At 41.0% G+C, this 17,303-nt stretch overlaps 2 protein-coding genes across 5 annotated transcripts; one reads left to right on the top strand and one right to left on the bottom strand.

Annotated features, from left to right (window-relative positions):
* Positions 1 to 1,512: 1,512 nt before the first annotated feature.
* LOC115363413 (WD40 repeat-containing protein SMU1-like) lies at positions 1,513 to 11,744 on the bottom strand. Of its 3 annotated transcripts, none has more exons than XM_030057630.1 (12): positions 11,674 to 11,744; positions 7,860 to 8,070; positions 7,616 to 7,768; positions 7,406 to 7,522; positions 7,030 to 7,158; positions 6,189 to 6,308; positions 5,925 to 6,041; positions 5,613 to 5,740; positions 4,500 to 4,626; positions 4,211 to 4,372; positions 2,508 to 2,660; positions 1,513 to 2,301 (listed from the first exon to the last, which is right to left on the bottom strand). In XM_030057630.1, the coding sequence occupies exons 2-12, from the start codon at positions 8,052 to 8,054 to the stop codon at positions 2,203 to 2,205; spliced, it is 1,500 nt and encodes a 499-aa protein (XP_029913490.1). In that variant the 5' UTR covers positions 8,055 to 8,070; positions 11,674 to 11,744; the 3' UTR covers positions 1,513 to 2,202. The 3 variants fall into 3 exon arrangements, 2 of the variants coding, with proteins under 2 accessions (XP_029913490.1, XP_029913482.1); XM_030057622.1 differs by lacking the exon at positions 11,674 to 11,744 and adding an exon at positions 9,702 to 9,765; XR_003928585.1 differs by lacking the exons at positions 1,513 to 2,301; positions 11,674 to 11,744 and adding exons at positions 3,672 to 3,917; positions 9,702 to 9,765 and having other exon boundaries at positions 2,582 to 2,660.
* Positions 11,745 to 12,549: 805 nt separating this feature from the next.
* On the top strand, positions 12,550 to 15,920 carry LOC115364077 (perilipin-2-like). 2 transcript variants are annotated; one of them, XM_030058497.1, is made up of 8 exons: positions 12,550 to 12,687; positions 12,791 to 12,830; positions 12,974 to 13,169; positions 13,849 to 13,931; positions 14,049 to 14,325; positions 14,451 to 14,614; positions 14,970 to 15,032; positions 15,470 to 15,920. In XM_030058497.1, the coding sequence occupies exons 1-8, from the start codon at positions 12,668 to 12,670 to the stop codon at positions 15,809 to 15,811; spliced, it is 1,185 nt and encodes a 394-aa protein (XP_029914357.1). In that variant the 5' UTR covers positions 12,550 to 12,667; the 3' UTR covers positions 15,812 to 15,920. The 2 variants fall into 2 exon arrangements, with proteins under 2 accessions (XP_029914357.1, XP_029914365.1); XM_030058505.1 differs by lacking the exon at positions 14,970 to 15,032.
* The last annotated feature ends 1,383 nt before the right edge of the window (positions 15,921 to 17,303 follow it).

Raw genomic sequence — 17,303 nt, 5'->3', positions numbered from 1 at the left:
TTGTTTCACAGTCTGCATGCCTGAGTGCTTGATTTTATACACCTGTGGCCAGGCCAAGTGATTAGGACACCTGATTCTGATCATTTGAATGGGTGAGCGAATACTTTTGGTAATATAGTGTATATATATATATACACACACACACACACACATACATATATATATCCTAGTGTTGGTAGTAAAAGTAACCCACAGATTCTTATGAAGTCTGAAAAGTTCACGTATCAGGTCATGGGATAATAGTACAATACTCACAACATTTTTTCATTGTATCTGCTTATCTAAACACATTTGGACATCATGTTCCATAACTAAAGGACAGCTCCACTGATTTTTCAACCATAGCATTAGATAGATAGGTAGATAGATACTTTATTCATCCTGAGGGAAATTCACATCTTCCAGCAGTATCCACAAATTCAAAATACAAAATAAAAGACATCAGGAAAAAAAGACACTTTAAAAGGCCAGGAATAAGTACTACACACTTTAAAAGGCCTGCAGTAAGTACTACTAATAAATAAACAAGTGGTTAATTAAATAATGTATAAATAAATAAGTTGTTAATTGAATAATGAACTACATTATCTACATTTATCATACTATATGATACATCTATACACACCATTACATGTGTCAGCACTATCTGCACTGCCTTGGTACTGCCTGGCCCGTGACTCCATCATCAGGTGTAAAATCTGACGTGGTGGGTATACCAGGGGCGGACTGGCCATCTGGAGTGGCAGGAGTTATGCCGGAGGGCTGGCCGACCTGTGGGCCGACATGAAACGCTCAAAATGTTAAGAGGAGAGAAAGACTCATGCTGTTAGCTGGTTGTGCTGTGGGCTGGACAGCCAGCTTCATATCGGGAATCATAAGGTAATCACATGTCTTGGGCACATTTTTCTTCTCCTGCTAACTTTACTTTGGTACAGTCAACCTTTCAGCCACTGTAATAATAATTACATTTAAATATGCAACTGAGTCAGCCTAACTTACCAACTGCCTTCAGGTGCTCTTGGAAATATCAGTTTTATAAGATGATGTGACGTGAACAAGGGTTGCCGAGATGTGAACATGGAAACCTTGTCAACGATGGACAGTAAAAATAATATATTTTTCATTATGTTTTGAATTAAAATGTATCATCCAATAAATAAAACTGACTGTTGATTATTGACATGTTATATATGACAACTTCATGACAAGTTATATATAACAAGCTGTCATTCAGAGATGTTGAAAATTGGTGATACTGTCTATTTTTAATTTTCTGCACTTTTATTAGTTATGTGTGTAGTTGGACCTCTCTCTTTCTGCCAGCTTTTGATTTTTAAAATTGATGTTGAAATCAATTGTAAGTCCTAAATCTGGCCTTCTAAAACCAGTAGTAACCTTGAGTTGATTATATTTTTTTCATTGAGTGAACAAATTTAATACCGCAGTCTGTTTTTGGGTCTACACAGTGATGTGGTCTCAGAATAAGAGCATCACTGGGAATGTTTTTACATTTTATTGTTAATCGTTTTGACAGTGGTTGGCATTTTCCATGTTATACAAGATATATACAAGGTACAGTCTGTAACGAACAAACAGTTTTCAACGATGATGTAACCAGATTGTACAAATAATAAATATCGGCACCAGCAGTACCGCGGCACCTTGCAGGCATACAGATCATACTAATAAACAAGTACTACACCAATTACAGCATCTCAACGCAACAAACTGACAGTCATGTTGCAACTACATTGAATACACTGTTAATATTAATACACTGGATACAGCAAGTGTCACTGGAGCTTCATTTGGAGGTTTTATCACCAGTCATGCATATCTTGAAGAGATACTTAAAGTATTCTTGTGTACTGATATTTAGACAGTGTACTGAGGTAGCATGCAGGGAACACATGAGACAGCTATGGCATTACATCTGTATCACTGAGTCAATATTACAGCTACAAAAGTATTTAAAACCAGCACTGACCCATCAATTACCTGATATTGTTTGTTTATGCCCAAACAAATGGCAGTTTCATTGCAAATCTTTTTTTCATGACAGTTCACCATCATGCATTTTCATGTCTAGAGATGGAAGAAGAGATGAAACTGGAGATTCAAACTGCACAGGTTAAGTTGGATCCACGAGGAATCGGGTGCACACATCATGACGATGCAATGCATTACGATGCGGGCGCCAGTCTAAGGTTTCCATAACCTCAGGAGGCCATCCTCGCTGTACGTGGCAATCAGATTCTCATGTGGGTGGTGGACGATGCCAATTACGTCTTTCTCATGGACCTGTGGGAGCAGATGATAAATCACCAGATATTCTCTGTTAACCCATACAGTTTGCTGTTCAGCGCTCGCTGTTTTGTTGGTCAAGGACACAGTGAGGATCAAGTGGGACGAGAAATAACTAGACAAGGAAAAGGTTCTTAATTTGCATTTCACAAGAGTTTTCACAAATTGGCTGCTCTCACAGCCTCTAATAACGAGTGGCTTACGGTCAGTGTTCTCTCCAGCCTTCCTGTCGCGTATTTGAAGCAGTAGAGCACCAAGTCCTCTCCCACACAGTAGATCCACTCCCCGCGGGGTGAGACAGTGCAACACACAAACTCTCCTCCTTCCCGTCTGTCTGAGCTGAAGGTCTTCACAATCTTAATGAGGAGAAGGGTAACATAAAAGTGCCTATGAGCAAAACTCTGGTATTATGTGGGTACTTGCACAGTGAAACTACTAAATTAAATCATAAGTATGAAGTACAGAACAATGTTGCACTCAGTTTCAACTAGCTTTCAATTTAGCAAGTAATGAAAAATATGAAAGGATACACTCCTGTACAGTCGGGTCCAAAAGTCTGAGTCCACTCTTTACTGTTTGTTTTCATTATTTATCAAAAATAGATAAATTTCTTTATTCTGTTTATGCTCATTCAACAATACACCATTTAGAACTGATAAAAGTTCATCTCTCAGCAGTGTTTGCATGAAACAAATAAATCAGAATATGTTGTTTGCACATCATTTGGTTAGGGCTGTCAAGCTGTTGTCACACCTTATATGGCATGCAAATATATGCACATGTATGCTCCAAATACACAGTATGAATAGTTTTGGTTTGAAAAAGTACTTCAGTTAAAAAAATATTTTCCAGTAACAATGTCAAAAGCATTTGAGGGTCAGATTTCTCTCACGAGTAGTGAAAAACTAAACAAAATTCCAGGACAAAAAAACAAAACAAAAAATTCACAGGAGGCAATACAAACTAGACCAGAGTAATTTTCAGTCATTTTCATCTAAAGGAAGACCACGGCCGACCTAAAGTGACCACACCACCTTGAAACAAGCTAACATAAGACATCTGCATCCCAGATATAAATTCAACAAAACAAAGAACATCAGTTAGTTAAAGTAAAGTGAAAAGATGAGTGGTAAGTTCAGGAGGATAGCAGTTTCCAAACCACTTCAACAACAAAACAAGTCTAAATGATTCGCATGACTCGAACAATACCAAACTTTCACTCCAGGAATCTTGCTTAGAGGTGGAAAAAAAGTTAAGAGAGGAGACTTCCACATGAGAGGCTAATAAGATAAGTGCTCACTGAATCTGTAGTGGTGGAAATATTCAGGCATGGAGATGTTTCTCCTATTCCTGAACTGGTAACTTACACAGGATCAAGTACACTTTGATGAGAGTGGAGTAGCACTCTATTCTCCAGAGGCTGGTCATCCCCTATTTGAAGTTCAGGGATCAGCAAGGAGTGCTTTGTTGCATGGCTTTCCCTCCACAGTCACCAAATCACTAAACATGTTTGGGGACATTTGAAAAGGGAACGGGGAAAACATACTGCAGCATCACAAGACCTTCTTAGGGATGCTCTAAACTAGAGCTGCAACGATGTAGATTCTCAAATTCTGGGGGAAAAAAAAGTGAAAATGAAAATTAGATCAATTCCAGTGTAAGCTGTAATTAAGGCAAATGGACATATCTGACACACAGTAAATACTAGCAAGCTTTACTTAAACTAGCGGAAAAAAAACATGTAATCTTATATGAGAGATACAGGATTTAAATAAAATTATCAATTAGGTTTTTGATAAATAACAAAAGAAAAGAGTTCTTGGTGGTGGACTCAGACTTTTGGACCCAAGGACACATTTCCTATTTGGAGCAGGCAGGCGTTATAAGTGAATGCCAGTGTTCTCACCTGACCCTGCATGTTCATGACGACCACTGTGTTGGAGTGGTTACACACCACAAAGTGCTCTGGGTTTTGCGGTAGAGGAATCACGTTGTTGACGGGGGTTTCCGAGGTGCTTGACAGAGATTTTAAAGTGTGGATGCATTCTGAAGTCTTCACATTCCATATCTAAACATGCGCACGTGGAGTGATGAAAAATATGGAAGCATATTAGAGCCATTTCCCAGACACAATAATAATAATAATGATGACCTAGGGCTGAACTGTTGTCATACAGTTTGTTCAGGTATTGTACCTTTACTGTGCCATCAGACGAGGCACTGATGATGTGATTACCATCTTGAGTGAAAGCCGCATCGTTTACAAACGAAGAATGGCCGCTTAATTCCTTGAGCGTCTTGCCTGATCTCAGTTCATGGATTCTGTAAACAAGACGTTTGGAAGACTGACCAACAGACGTTTTCTTATTACAAAGGCTACAAATCTACAGCAACAACACAGTAGCCACATAAACAAAGCCATGTTTGTTTACCTCGTGAGGCATTTTCAGGATCAACAAATGATCCACTGTGTTCAATATACCAGTTGCTTAGTCACTGATGACTAAGTGGTGCAGATTAGCTAAACGAGTGGTTAATGCTCATCGATCCACTCCCCTCTCGACTATGATGATTTAGCATAAATAAACAATTGAGGCTTCCATCTCGTGGAATTGCAAGTGGAGGCACACGTTGCAGCTTTGTGCCTGAGCACATGACGTCTCAGCTACTCCCACACAGCCCATGTGCCTCCACCACAGCAGAGGGGCACAGCCCACACTTGACAGGATGCAGAAATAGAAATGCAAGACTCCTTATCATAGAGTGGGGTACAGTGTAAGCTGCATGTGTGTGTGTGTGTGTAAGAGAGAGAGAGAGAGAGAGAGAGAGAGCAAAAGAAAGACACTAAATTGTCCTTTGTATAGTTACATGCAGATGCACTAAGCATGTGACTAAGAATGTGATGTCATGCCTCGTCCCCTGATTTGCATTTTTGTGAAAGGGAGAATGTGTATGTGTGTGTGTGTGTGTGTGTGCAACATGTTTGGTTTCTCAAAAAAGCAGAATTTGTTTTTAGCTACAGTATATGAAGAGTAATGTTACGATTTGGCATATCAAGCAATTGCAAGTGATGTAACATAGTTTAGATATCGATTTGCAAATAAAAACACCAGAATTTTAGCCACTTATAGGTTGCACAAACAGGAGTTAATTAAAAAAAAATAATTTCTTTTGTTGGAGGACAGAACCCTACAAGGTTTACAACATAAAAATGAAAGGCACAAAGATGCTCGGGTCTACACAGGGTGACAACACCTTCTTTACAGTAATGTTAACTGCACAGTGAGCACGACAAAGCTTCATCCCACCTGATGGTCTGGTCAAAGGAAGCACTGAGTATCTGGCTGCTGTCCTTGGAGAAGCTCAGACATGTGACCCCTTTGCTGTGGGCGTGTTCAAACCTGCGCAGACACAAGCCACTCTGGATCTTCCACACCTAGCCCATAAACCCCCACACAGACATTACACTGGTTAAACCAACGTACAGTAAATAATGTAACAGCATTACAGAACTTGGAGGAAGGCGGACGCTATAATTGGTCACATAGATTAACATACAAAAGACATCAAAATAATAATAAGAGCATTAAAAGTTAAGCATTTGTTTGAAATGTTGAGACCTTTATTTTGCCATTCTGAGCGCCCGTCGCCAGTAGCTCTGTATCCTGACTGAAGCAAATACACAGCACGGCATCATCCATCATCATGAAGCTGTCTTGGGCTTGGTACTTTAAATCCTAGATTATCCACACAACAGAAAAAACAGCACTAAACAAACTGAATAAAAAGAATTTCTAAAAATAAACCAAAGCTTTTTTTCATGCCAACACTCTGACATTACTAATAACTTTTGGTGTGAATGATGCTTAAAATATATAAATTACCTTAGTGATTTTTCCAGTGTTGAAGTTCCAGACCTCAATGAAGCCATCCACTGATCCAGTGATTAAGTATTTGCCATCAGGTGAGAAACGGGCACATTCCACATGTGACCGCTGTCCAAACTATAGAACAAAATTGCAGATACTACTACTCATCAAGCTACTCATTAACACTCCTTTATCTCTCGTAAATTATTGTTGCCTTTTTGGGTTTGCAAACCAGTTGAATAATGGATTCTTACATGATCCCAAAGCAATGAGAAGCAATGATATAAAGCTTAAACTGGTATCAAGTGGCAGCTTACAGCAGCACATAAAGCTGGCCAGCATGCTGTAGTCTAGGCCTTTGTGTAGAATGACCATGCTGGACATTTTAACCTTGGGCAGAGAACAGCAAGGACGGCCGCTTCAAACAGATCCATCTGGATGCAAGTGATGAAAGCACAGCCAGCCAGCCATACAAGTGCCTTCAGGTGAGTAAAGCAATTAAAAGTATGTGTACTTGTGTGTATGAGAGTGTGTATGTGTGTCTGTGTGTTTGTCTGGCAAATATATCTATGGTTTAATGAACCAGGAGATTAGATTATACTGGGAAATGACTAATCAATGGAAAAGAGAAGCAAAAATTATTTAGAAAAAACTTCTCAAAGTGGTACAGCTCTCAAATACACTGAATTGGAAAAAATGTGATTTGTAGCCCCAGCTCCCACAATAAATAGCGAAAGTATCAATCATACCCAACTTCAAACACAAGTTCAAATTTATGGACACTGTGCCAAACAATGGGTTATGCAATAAAGCAGAATATGTCATACTATGTGAATGGAAGCCCACGCTTGTCTACCTTGATGTGTCGGTAGAGCTGGGTTGGGAAGTTTTCCTCTTCCCTATGCCTCTCTACAGCCTTGCTGCCAGACGTGTCAATGGTCACGTCAGGGGACAGGTGACCCTGGTGCTGCTGCAACTTTAGAGACTGTGGAGATGACAGGCACGGTTATTTTATTCAGTCAGTATCAAGATGAATATACATAACAGCGGAGACTGAGATAGAGTGAGAGAAGAGGGGGAAACGGTTTAGGATCTTTAATTCAAATTAGTCTCAGAGGGTCCTGTGGATATAGATGAATAAAAGTCCCTTGTCATTAATTAGAGTGAGTACTGTTCCTTTAATCAGTGTGCACATCTGAAAAGGGTAGCGATCACCATCCAGGCATACTCACACTGACTTGCTCCAAGAGCCCCATGAGACGAGAAGGGGGCACCACACTGACCTCCCTCACCAGCGCCTGGGCTATAGCCCTGCGACGTTTCTCCTTGCTGCTGCCTTTTGGATATGCCTGTGGCGAGTGAGAAGGGGTTCCTGCTGGTTAAGAGCAGCAAAGGATTCAGTGAAAGCATTGTTCAAATCCAGAGAGCGAATGGGGTCTCACCTCACGCGGGTCAAAGTAGGAGCGTGTCAGCAGACTCTCCAAGTGCATGTACCTCTCTGGCTGGGTCTGCTTCAGCATGATCATCGGGTCAGTTTGTCTGAGGAGGGAGCGAGCTGCCCCCACCTCCCTCATTTCAATGAGCTCCAGTACAACCTGTTGTATAGAACAGCATACAGTCTGACCTCTGCCATTTAACGAGTTAAGACTCAAATTAAGTGCATTAACTGAATGAGGGAAATCTCACCTGCTCATAAAGGTCTATAAGTGTGTTGTCTGGCAGTTTGAGGGACTCTATAGCTAACAGGACAGAGTCCCAGTGGCCTTTGTTGATGTCTGCAATGAAACTGTCAATACTCTCCACTGTGTTGAGTGAGACGGTGGTTTCCTCCTGTAAAGTGTTCAGGGTTCGATAGAGGTTGTTCTCCTTCAGGTACTGCATTATCAGACGGATCACACTATAAAATAATAATAATAAGGATAATAAGGATATTTGCTGTAACCAGAAAATGACTTCTGAACTGACAACAGTCATGGTTATTTTATTCTGTGGTTGTCTGTACATACTGGGCATGTACTGGATATGATCAAACACAAAGGCAACAGCAGAAGCTTTTCTCACTACAGTTACACTCTGCATGACATTTTTACAACATGCTGTAATGCTTCTGAATAATAAACAGAACACCTTTATAATCGTGGCTGTCTCAATACGCTGTTGCAGATTTGGCTGTAAATCCTGAGCTTGGTTCTGACAATACTCTAAAAGTAACAGGATGAATTAACAGGGAAAATGACCGCTTGGACTTTGCCAAGAAATGTGTGCGAGGTCAGAACAGACCACTACCATCCTTCACTGTGTTAGGAAGCTATGCCGGTGCATCCTTCATCTTGACCTTGCCGTGTTGGATCACAAATAATTTCTTGAAACAGAATTCTCATCAAAACAAGACCAGAGATCCTGGTTCGTAAGGACCCTTGGGTCACTAAAAGTCATCTGCTGGGCATTTTCACAGCTCAGTATTGTTGCTCATCAAGTTAACTCCTCTGTGGGCAACAGTGTCTGCAGTGTAAAGTTTTAAGGTCGTCACTTGCAGCTCCTGTGCAGAGACAGAATGGCAGTATACCACCTGATGACTGGATTCAAACCCCACCTGACCTCTGAGGCTTATACTTGCTGTCAGTCAGTGTTTGTGGTTTTATTTATGCCTTTTTTCCTGGTAAACAGGAAACCATCATAAGTTTTGTGGCAATGTGACCACTTTAATTAAGTTAAATTCTCTACCACACAGGAAAACTGGGAAGGGCGGGCAGTATTTTTTACTAACCAAAGGCACGCCCACACCTTGGTCAGGATTGGCAAAGCTACTTCGCTATATCAGATCACACATTTGAATGAGGCTGATACAATAATTCAGTGACTGCAAAACAGCCTGGACCCTCCTCTCTCCAAACCAAATAAGCCTGCACGCCAGTTCAGCCAGTTTCAGCTGTCACACAGTATCTTAAAGGGTATTACAGTGCAGGGCATAAATATAGGCCTATCTGTGGTTAGATGACAGCTTCCACGCAGCTCGACCGATTAATAACAAACAATTGCCACGTGGGCGCATATTGGTAAAGTGAGCAGGATCAACGTCACACCGCTGACAATAAATAACTGCATCATCATGTATATAGGTGACATTTTTAATTTATGCTTAATACAAACATCATGCCCTCTAAAATTCTAATCAAATGCAAGTTAAATAATAATAATAATAATAATAATAACACTATCATAAAATAAACAATAATCCGCAAATAAAACGCAATAATTCTATACATTTCACAGCAAAATGATGGCTCTCTATCACTGCCTTAAGGAATATAATATGAATATTACAGTGATAACAAATGAAATGCAAAGCCTTCAAGCACAGAAAGATGTAAATAAACTTATGTGAGCGCCACAGGCACATTTTATGTCTTTATTATGATCACGCATTTAAGCATTTTACCCTCTTTTTGCAATCATAGGTCATATCAAGTCAATATTATCCCCGAAATATATCATGCTGAAGCTGAAAACGGAGAATGCATCACTTACTCTGCAGATTCCACCCCCAGAGCCATGTTGATGTGTCTCCTGCTGCTGCTGCACTGGACTGACTGACTGACTGTGGTGCTCGCTAGAGCCACGTGAAAGCCATTTATTGAGGACCACCCACTACACGTGCTTTTTTGTGTGGTGTGTGTCTCGAATTTTTTTGCAGCAGGCAGCACTTGTAAACCTTCTCTGCTGCTGTTGCTGGTGCACACATAAAAGTAATGCAACGGTATCTCCTGCTAAGTGACGCGTACCGACAGAAACACGTTGGCTGCAGCAGACACGGCCGCGCTCCGGGATGCTGCAGCCCGCGACGACAAAAGCAGCATCAGCACCACAACCAGCCCTCGTGGCTTGAAGCGTGCTCGCCTGTGGGAGCCCGGATCAACTTCCCTCACACTAAAAAATTCACCGCATAAAATTCCCTCACATATAAAGCGCTTCTAAGTGCGCCTCTCTGTAGCGAGTTTGAGCATACTGCGTTTTTCATACATCCTGTGGTGTCATCATAATATTACATGGATTGTGATGTTTCCATAGAACCCTTTAAAATGTATTCAAGGATTATAGTACCTTACAGTCAAGCAGTTTTGCCTTGAGTCTCGTTTTTTCCCCCCGTCTTTTAACTAAGTATATATTTATCGCCTGTCATAACCAGATTTCAACCCACTGTAACCTTGCTGTGTTTTCTTTATCTTTGCAATTGCTATGCTGTGTACCACCTCACAGGGACCAAGCAGCATGCTGACTATGCTTCTGTACTTCCTCCCACCTGCTTCTCTCTGCCTAAACTGATAAACGACAAAGCCTGGCTACATGTGCCTCATTTATCCTTAATAGAGGTTTTTATTGGTCTGTGGTGTTAATCCAGCTGAACTTCACAAGGACTCAAAAGCCTGAATATCAAGAGACAAAGGGGATTAAGGAGTAAAAAGACCCGACTGATGTCAAGTTAGATGTGGAGTACTTAATACATAAGTCAGTTTATGTTCTGTTCTCAAAGGGCATTTAAATGGAAATGAAGAATGACAACCTCCAACTTTAGGCCCTCATTGAGAACAAGGACAAACTCTTACAAAAACCTCATTAGGAAAAAATAGGACAAGAATACAACAAAAGTACTGTGATTATTACAGCACTGAAGCAACAGAATTATGTATTCACCCCAACTGCCACTACTGCAGATCCAGTCTGTGAGCACTATAACTTCAATACCTTTTACTTAAATCTTTTCAAATTTGCTGTGGACTTTCACATCCCCTAAATGATGAAAGTAATTGAGTTTGGTGACACCATGACATTTTCTCTAGCGCCACCAACAGGCCAAACTTTCAGTGTGTGCATGCAGTGATGGTTGCACTAATATTTGCAAAACCTGTTTGATGCTTTGCATTGTGAGGTAGATGGGGATGACTGAATGATCTCATTACTGAGGGGGGCAGTATTTAATACTGTCCACCACTGTCTGGACAAATGCTTGACCCAGACTGGGAACACTGTCACAAGGTGACATTGAGGATTCAGACACTGCTAGCACTCACAAACAGCACATATCTAGTTTGTTAAGCGATGCAGTAGGTTTGATTATTAATGGGGTTGAACAGCTAGAATGGACTCAAATACTTGATTTGTTACAGATATGGGGTCTGTTCTTCCGATGATGTGGCCATCATCACCTAGAGCTTTATATTCAAAGCCCAGTGGTTTGCTGCAACAAGCTGCACAGAGCTTAATCTCTCTCTTGGTGTGCAGTACTTAGTGGTGTCAGTGACCGGCTGTGGTCTGAAATACCCCAGAGAGTACACTCAGCAACACTTGTAGTATACAGAACACCTTGTTGGACTAACGCATTTTGGCTAGTGACCTTCATCAGGGTCATCATGAAATACATTATAAACCACATTTAAATAGTGTAGGTATAAAGCACGAAAAAACACACAAGACAATTGTCCATATACATTCACACACTTACCAGATAACAGAGCACCTACAATGGAGGGTCTGGTATATGGTCAAAAGGCTTCAGGCCAGTCATTACCCCTGACTGGCAGAAAGGTGAAAGGAGAGTTTAATAAAGGACATGAGTGACACCATATATGTTCCATAGAAAGGAGAAGTGCAACCAAGGTGTGGCACCTGAGTCCTGACACTTCAAAAACTTAAATTTAAGAAAGTGTTTTACAAAATGCTACACATAGAAAGACTAGGAGGGGCAAAAACATACATCATAAAAATACATAATAAAAAACTAAACAAAACTATATGTATTATGTGCAGTAACTGACCCAAGTTGTGTAGTACTGATGTGCCATCAAAATTAACCATGAGGTGCACGTGCAAGGTGCACGTGCAATCCCCACTAACAAGAAACTATAAATCAATTTAATTCAACTTAAATTCAACTCATAAAAAGATATAGGTGTCTATGGTAAAATCCCAGACGCCTATATCGTTTTATGATGTTGGGCTGGTGAACTGGACTGAGGTCATGGTTTGTAAGCTTGTGAAATCAGACATTTTGAAATGTAAATAACATTAAACATGCATTAGTAAACACACATTAGTAGTTTCCTTGCTTTATTATTATTACAATACTCATCATATACAGTATTAAAAGTTAGAAATTGTCATCTATTTTTTGTAAAAACAATCACTACCCCACCACACGGAGCTCCCATTCAAATATAGAGTACGTCATGCATTTCTGGACAAAACATCAAATAACTTTTAGATAATAATTTTGCCGGTAATTTGTTAGTTAGATGAAGATGCAGACCAGACTGAATAAACATTCATGCTGTCCTGGATATGTGGGTTAATTAAATTATTAATTAATTTCCTCCGTCAGATATTGCCTACGTCATTAGCGGGCAGGTGAGGACAGGTGAGCAGCCGCTCTGATCTAACCTACCTGATCACGCTATGCAAGAGTTTTTTCCGCAGGACTGCGACCCTCACGTTGTCCCATGAACCACCATTTTGCAAGGTGAGCAGTGCATTTTCTCGGAGACCTGTTTTAATGACAACAAAGTTAAATTCCAAACTTATGTTTTATTTATTTCGTGTATTTGTTTTGCCTTGCACCAAAGAGCGAGAAACATGCCGATGAATAACAACCAGAGGAATGGGGTGAGCGCAATCAAGGCAAATGAGCCTGTTTACCGGCTGAAAGTGATATTGATTGTTGGTGCGGCAGGTGTTTTGTGAGGAGTGTGAGAAACCTCAAGTGAAGCTGCACTGAGGAGATTTCTCGCTGCTGTTCTTCCTAACAGAGTGCAGTGGTCAGACTGGCCAAGCTGCCCGTGGTCCGCTCAGCATGTGCGGTTCTCTCGGTCTTGTACCGTGACACCAAGTGCAGTCACCCGAGCCTGCAGTCCGTGTGCGACGTGCTGGAGACGGGGGTGACAGCTATAGGCTCCGTGGCCTATGGCCGCGTTTCACCTGTCATTATTAAACTGGAGCCCCAAAGTAAGTATTCTTAGAGTTGCATGCCTTTGTCTCTCAAGTCTAATAATAAGCACCATGATTTCATCCTATGTTGCTGCATAATGATGTGGACGTGAGCAATTGCATGAGAAAATAAAATAAAATAAATCCAAATATAGGAATTAGGAGGATGGAGTATTCCATAATGAGCTGTTTTGATATAAATTGACTTTTTTTGTTAACTGACCAGTAGTTTCTTGATTGAAACAACCAATGGCAATGCATGGAATGTGGCTTCCTATGTCAAAAACTGCCATGACAATTCATTTGTGCCTTCTTATAATTAGGAATTACATGGATGTTAATCAAAAGGATGCATACCTGAGCAGGGTCAGGTATACAAAATTAGGTAAAAACCCATCCATTGCCAACTAATGCTAAGGTTTGAGTTTCTTCCATTTAGTTATGTATGTATGTATTTATTTATTTATTCTGAGGAGAAAAGGCTCCAAAAAAGTCACTGTTGAATTTTCAGTGGCTTACACAGTACAGTGCATACTACTTATCATGGCCTTGCCACAGCAGCCCAGGTTTTATTCCAATCTAAGCCCCTTGCTGCATGTCATCCCCTCTCTCTCCTCTGCCTCACTCTACTGTCACCATCAAAAATAAAATGAAATACCAGTTATGGCTTTAGTCTCAGTTTGGAATATTTCGACAGTTTCCGTTGCGAATGATGTGGCATGTAAAGGTCTGGACTGGCTGGAGGCAACATTCCCAGTGCTTCAGAAACCCACAGAGCAGGTATCATTCCCACAGCCACTTGCGCTTCTTAACGAAGTGCAAAAAAATTACAGTTAATCAGAGTGAAGAGGCAAGGAACACCTCCGTGCTGTCCTAGCCTTCTCTGCTATCTTCCAGATCGCTGCCAGTGCCAAGAACAAGATGCTGGAGGTGAAGGATATGGCGAGCATCGCAGGCAACGGGACTGTGGACTGTGTGCAGCACACTATCTCATGGATGACTGGGAGGAAACAACAGGTGACAGATACTGTCAGGAAAATGGCTAATGATGACAGGACTGACCAGTCACTGGTGAAGACGGCCATCAGTGTGGCCAGTGTGGGACTGGACTCTGCTCTTAGCATGTCTGAGGCCCTGATAGACCAAGTGCTTCCCCCCTCTGAGGAAGATGAAGGTAAATGGATGGTATTGGTTTGAAACCGCTAGATTACGTTCAAATCTTAGTCCTATTCCTAACTAAACATGTATGCAAGTAGAGCAGCATCTATTTAACACTCAAAATGCATGTTTACTGTGTAGAAGAGGAATCCAAGATGGTGAGGGGCTTTGAGGCTGCCAAAATGAGAACCATTTACCCCGTGCGACTGGTTTCACTCACTGTCAAACTGTATAGAAGAATCTACCACAATGTTGGAGCCAAGATGCACACTGTACATGTCTGGAGTCAGCACACCTTTGATTTGGTAAGAAGTGGTGCTATGCATGTGTAGGAGTGTTGGGGCAGTGACGGTTTTGGAAAATCAGTAAATGAGTATGCATAATTACAGAATATGGGACACTAGATGACTCAAAATAACATTGACTCAGCACTGGAATGGCATCCAAGTCACATTTATTTGGGAATTAATATGTATATAGCACTCAGTAGCAGCAAGGCTATATTGACACAGGAACCCCATAAAAGTGAGTTTTGACACATTTGATTGCGGTTTGTTCTTACAGTGATGCAGCATGTTCTCGGTGCTCTTATTTTTCCTAGCATGCCATGTAATTATATCTTGCTCCATAAAACTACAATGAATCTAACTTGCTATGCAGGACAAGCTTGCTTTAATGGTGGAGTGGAACGACTGTCACATTCATGTTAAACAGCAGGAGGAGGTATTGGGATTGTCTTCACTTGGACTTGAGAAAACAGAACTGCGCATTTTTTTATATTTACAGTAGAGGTGGGGAACCATGTGCCATGGAGGGCCGAGATCCTGCAGATTTTCATTCAAACCTAAAACTACACCGGATGAATTCATTGATTACCTTACTCTCTTGCACTAACTAGGAACTAATCAATGGAATAACCTGGTGTTTTTGGTTGGTTGGAATGAAAACCTGCGGACTCTTGGCCCTCTGTGGCACATGGGTCCCCACCTTTGATTTAGACCTTTACAATCTCTTTCCAATTTTGTTAAATCCATTCACAGCCTGGCACATGACTCTACCACCTCTTGATCACCGTTAAACAATTCAAGTGAGAACATCTTAAGTTGATCTCTAGGCTTGGCTGAATAATTACTGTGTTAATTATGTCCTTCACCCAACAGGTCATGGAGAGGTGCTGCTCCTCAGGTCTGGTTCAGCACCTTCAGACTAGTTGGCTGAGTGTGACCGGGAGCCTCCATGTCGTGCCCCAGCACCTGCAGCATCAGGCTGTGTGTGTGCTCTCCTTTGTGTCACAGATGTACAACCTAAGCTGCCCTGCATCCCAACAAAACCTGCCCAGTCAAATCCGAGCTTCCCTGAATGCTGCACTGGCATACTTGCCCCACAGCTCGTTCCCTGTCCAGCCACAGGCTATGTCCAATGGCCAGAGGAGGAGGAGGAGGCCGCCCAAGACATCTGTTTTTGATAATGGGTGTAGTGCTAGGGGTTATACATATCGTTAGTGATGACCATGGTAATTTTCATTTATCTACAGGCTTGTTAGCTGATCCTGTTGACTTGGAATTTGCTGCAGACTATTATTGGTCTATAATAAAGTAAGCTGTGTGAAGACTCAAGACTTTGATTCTTGAACCTGTTTGTAAGTCCCGCAGTGTTTGATCTCTAAGCAATCGATAGGGAGAATAAGGCATCAAATCGATTGTTGTTAAATAAAAAATGTACATGTTATTTTTGAAATTGGAACCATCAAATATGGAGTGCAAATAGCTGTCAATCAACATTATATTATTGATATTATTTTCTGCTGCAAGGGTGCCTTGTGGATTGGTTGATTTAAGGCTGTAAGTAGCAGCGGTGACATGATCTGAAGCCACCGCTGGAATGCCCCATGCTTGTCATGTCATGTATATACTGTATGTAAAAGCTGTCAAAGAGGATGAGCAACAAACTTTAAGACATGTCTATCTGACAAACTCCACTCTTATCTGCACCTAGTGGCTGAATTACTCACACATAAAGGGACTGGAATTGCAGCAATGCTACGGGTCAAGTCAAACAGGACAGTAAACATCACTATATGATGGCTGACTGGTTGACTTGACTCCAGGTACTTGGAAAGCAGCTTTTGGCATAAGGAGTGCATGGGGATGGAAAGGGTGTGGATTTTTTTGGTGGCCATGTTGCCCCCTTATTCTGAGTCAATACTGAACACCTAGGATATACCACTTCTTAAACCTTTAATGTCACCTGAATTCATAAAATGAACTTATTTGAATGAGACTGGCTTGCAATATTTTGAAGGATCAGATGCATCCACACAATCTTGTTTAGCCAGTCTTCACAAATCTATAGGCACCCCAAAATAACCAATAGGAGCTCCAACACATTCTGATAATCGCTACAGATGTGTCTACACTGTGTGACTTGAAAGCAAATTTATATTTAACTTTTCCATCCCATCTTGTCTTTTGAGCTCAGGAACAAACTTGAGATACAACTCCATATTTAAAGTTGATTTAGTGATGCCATCATTTCTTACAAAGAACAGGGACTGATGCCTCTAAGTATTTGCCTTTGTTGCTGCCTGAGCCAGGGTGTACATGCACAGCCAAACCCAGCTTTATCCTTCTTTAATGATGCTCTGAGAGACTCAAGGAAATACTCCATGATAAAACTAACATGAGCAACTTGCATTGTTGCATTTTGGTCCACAGCTTACCAAGAGTATTATGTTCTGTAATTACGCTGTGTAGAGCTGCAACAACTGATCAAACACTCAGTTAGTTGCCGACTATTAAATTAATCAAACTATTTTGATAATCATTTGGAGTCCTTTTTAAGTAAAATTTCCAGACTCTCATTCCAGCTTCTCAAATGGTTTGAACAAAGGATGAAGACGTTTAAGGATGTCAACTTGGGCTGTGGGCCAGTTAATTGTTTGTCAGCTGTAGTCAAGCTCAAAACTTATTGAGACATAAAATTACACAGACGCAA

This window comes from Myripristis murdjan, chromosome 1, assembly GCF_902150065.1.
Source record: "Myripristis murdjan chromosome 1, fMyrMur1.1, whole genome shotgun sequence".
NCBI lineage: Eukaryota > Metazoa > Chordata > Actinopteri > Holocentriformes > Holocentridae > Myripristis > Myripristis murdjan.
The sequence above is the reverse complement of the archived record's forward strand: the minus strand, read 5'-3'. Positions and strand labels throughout refer to the sequence as shown.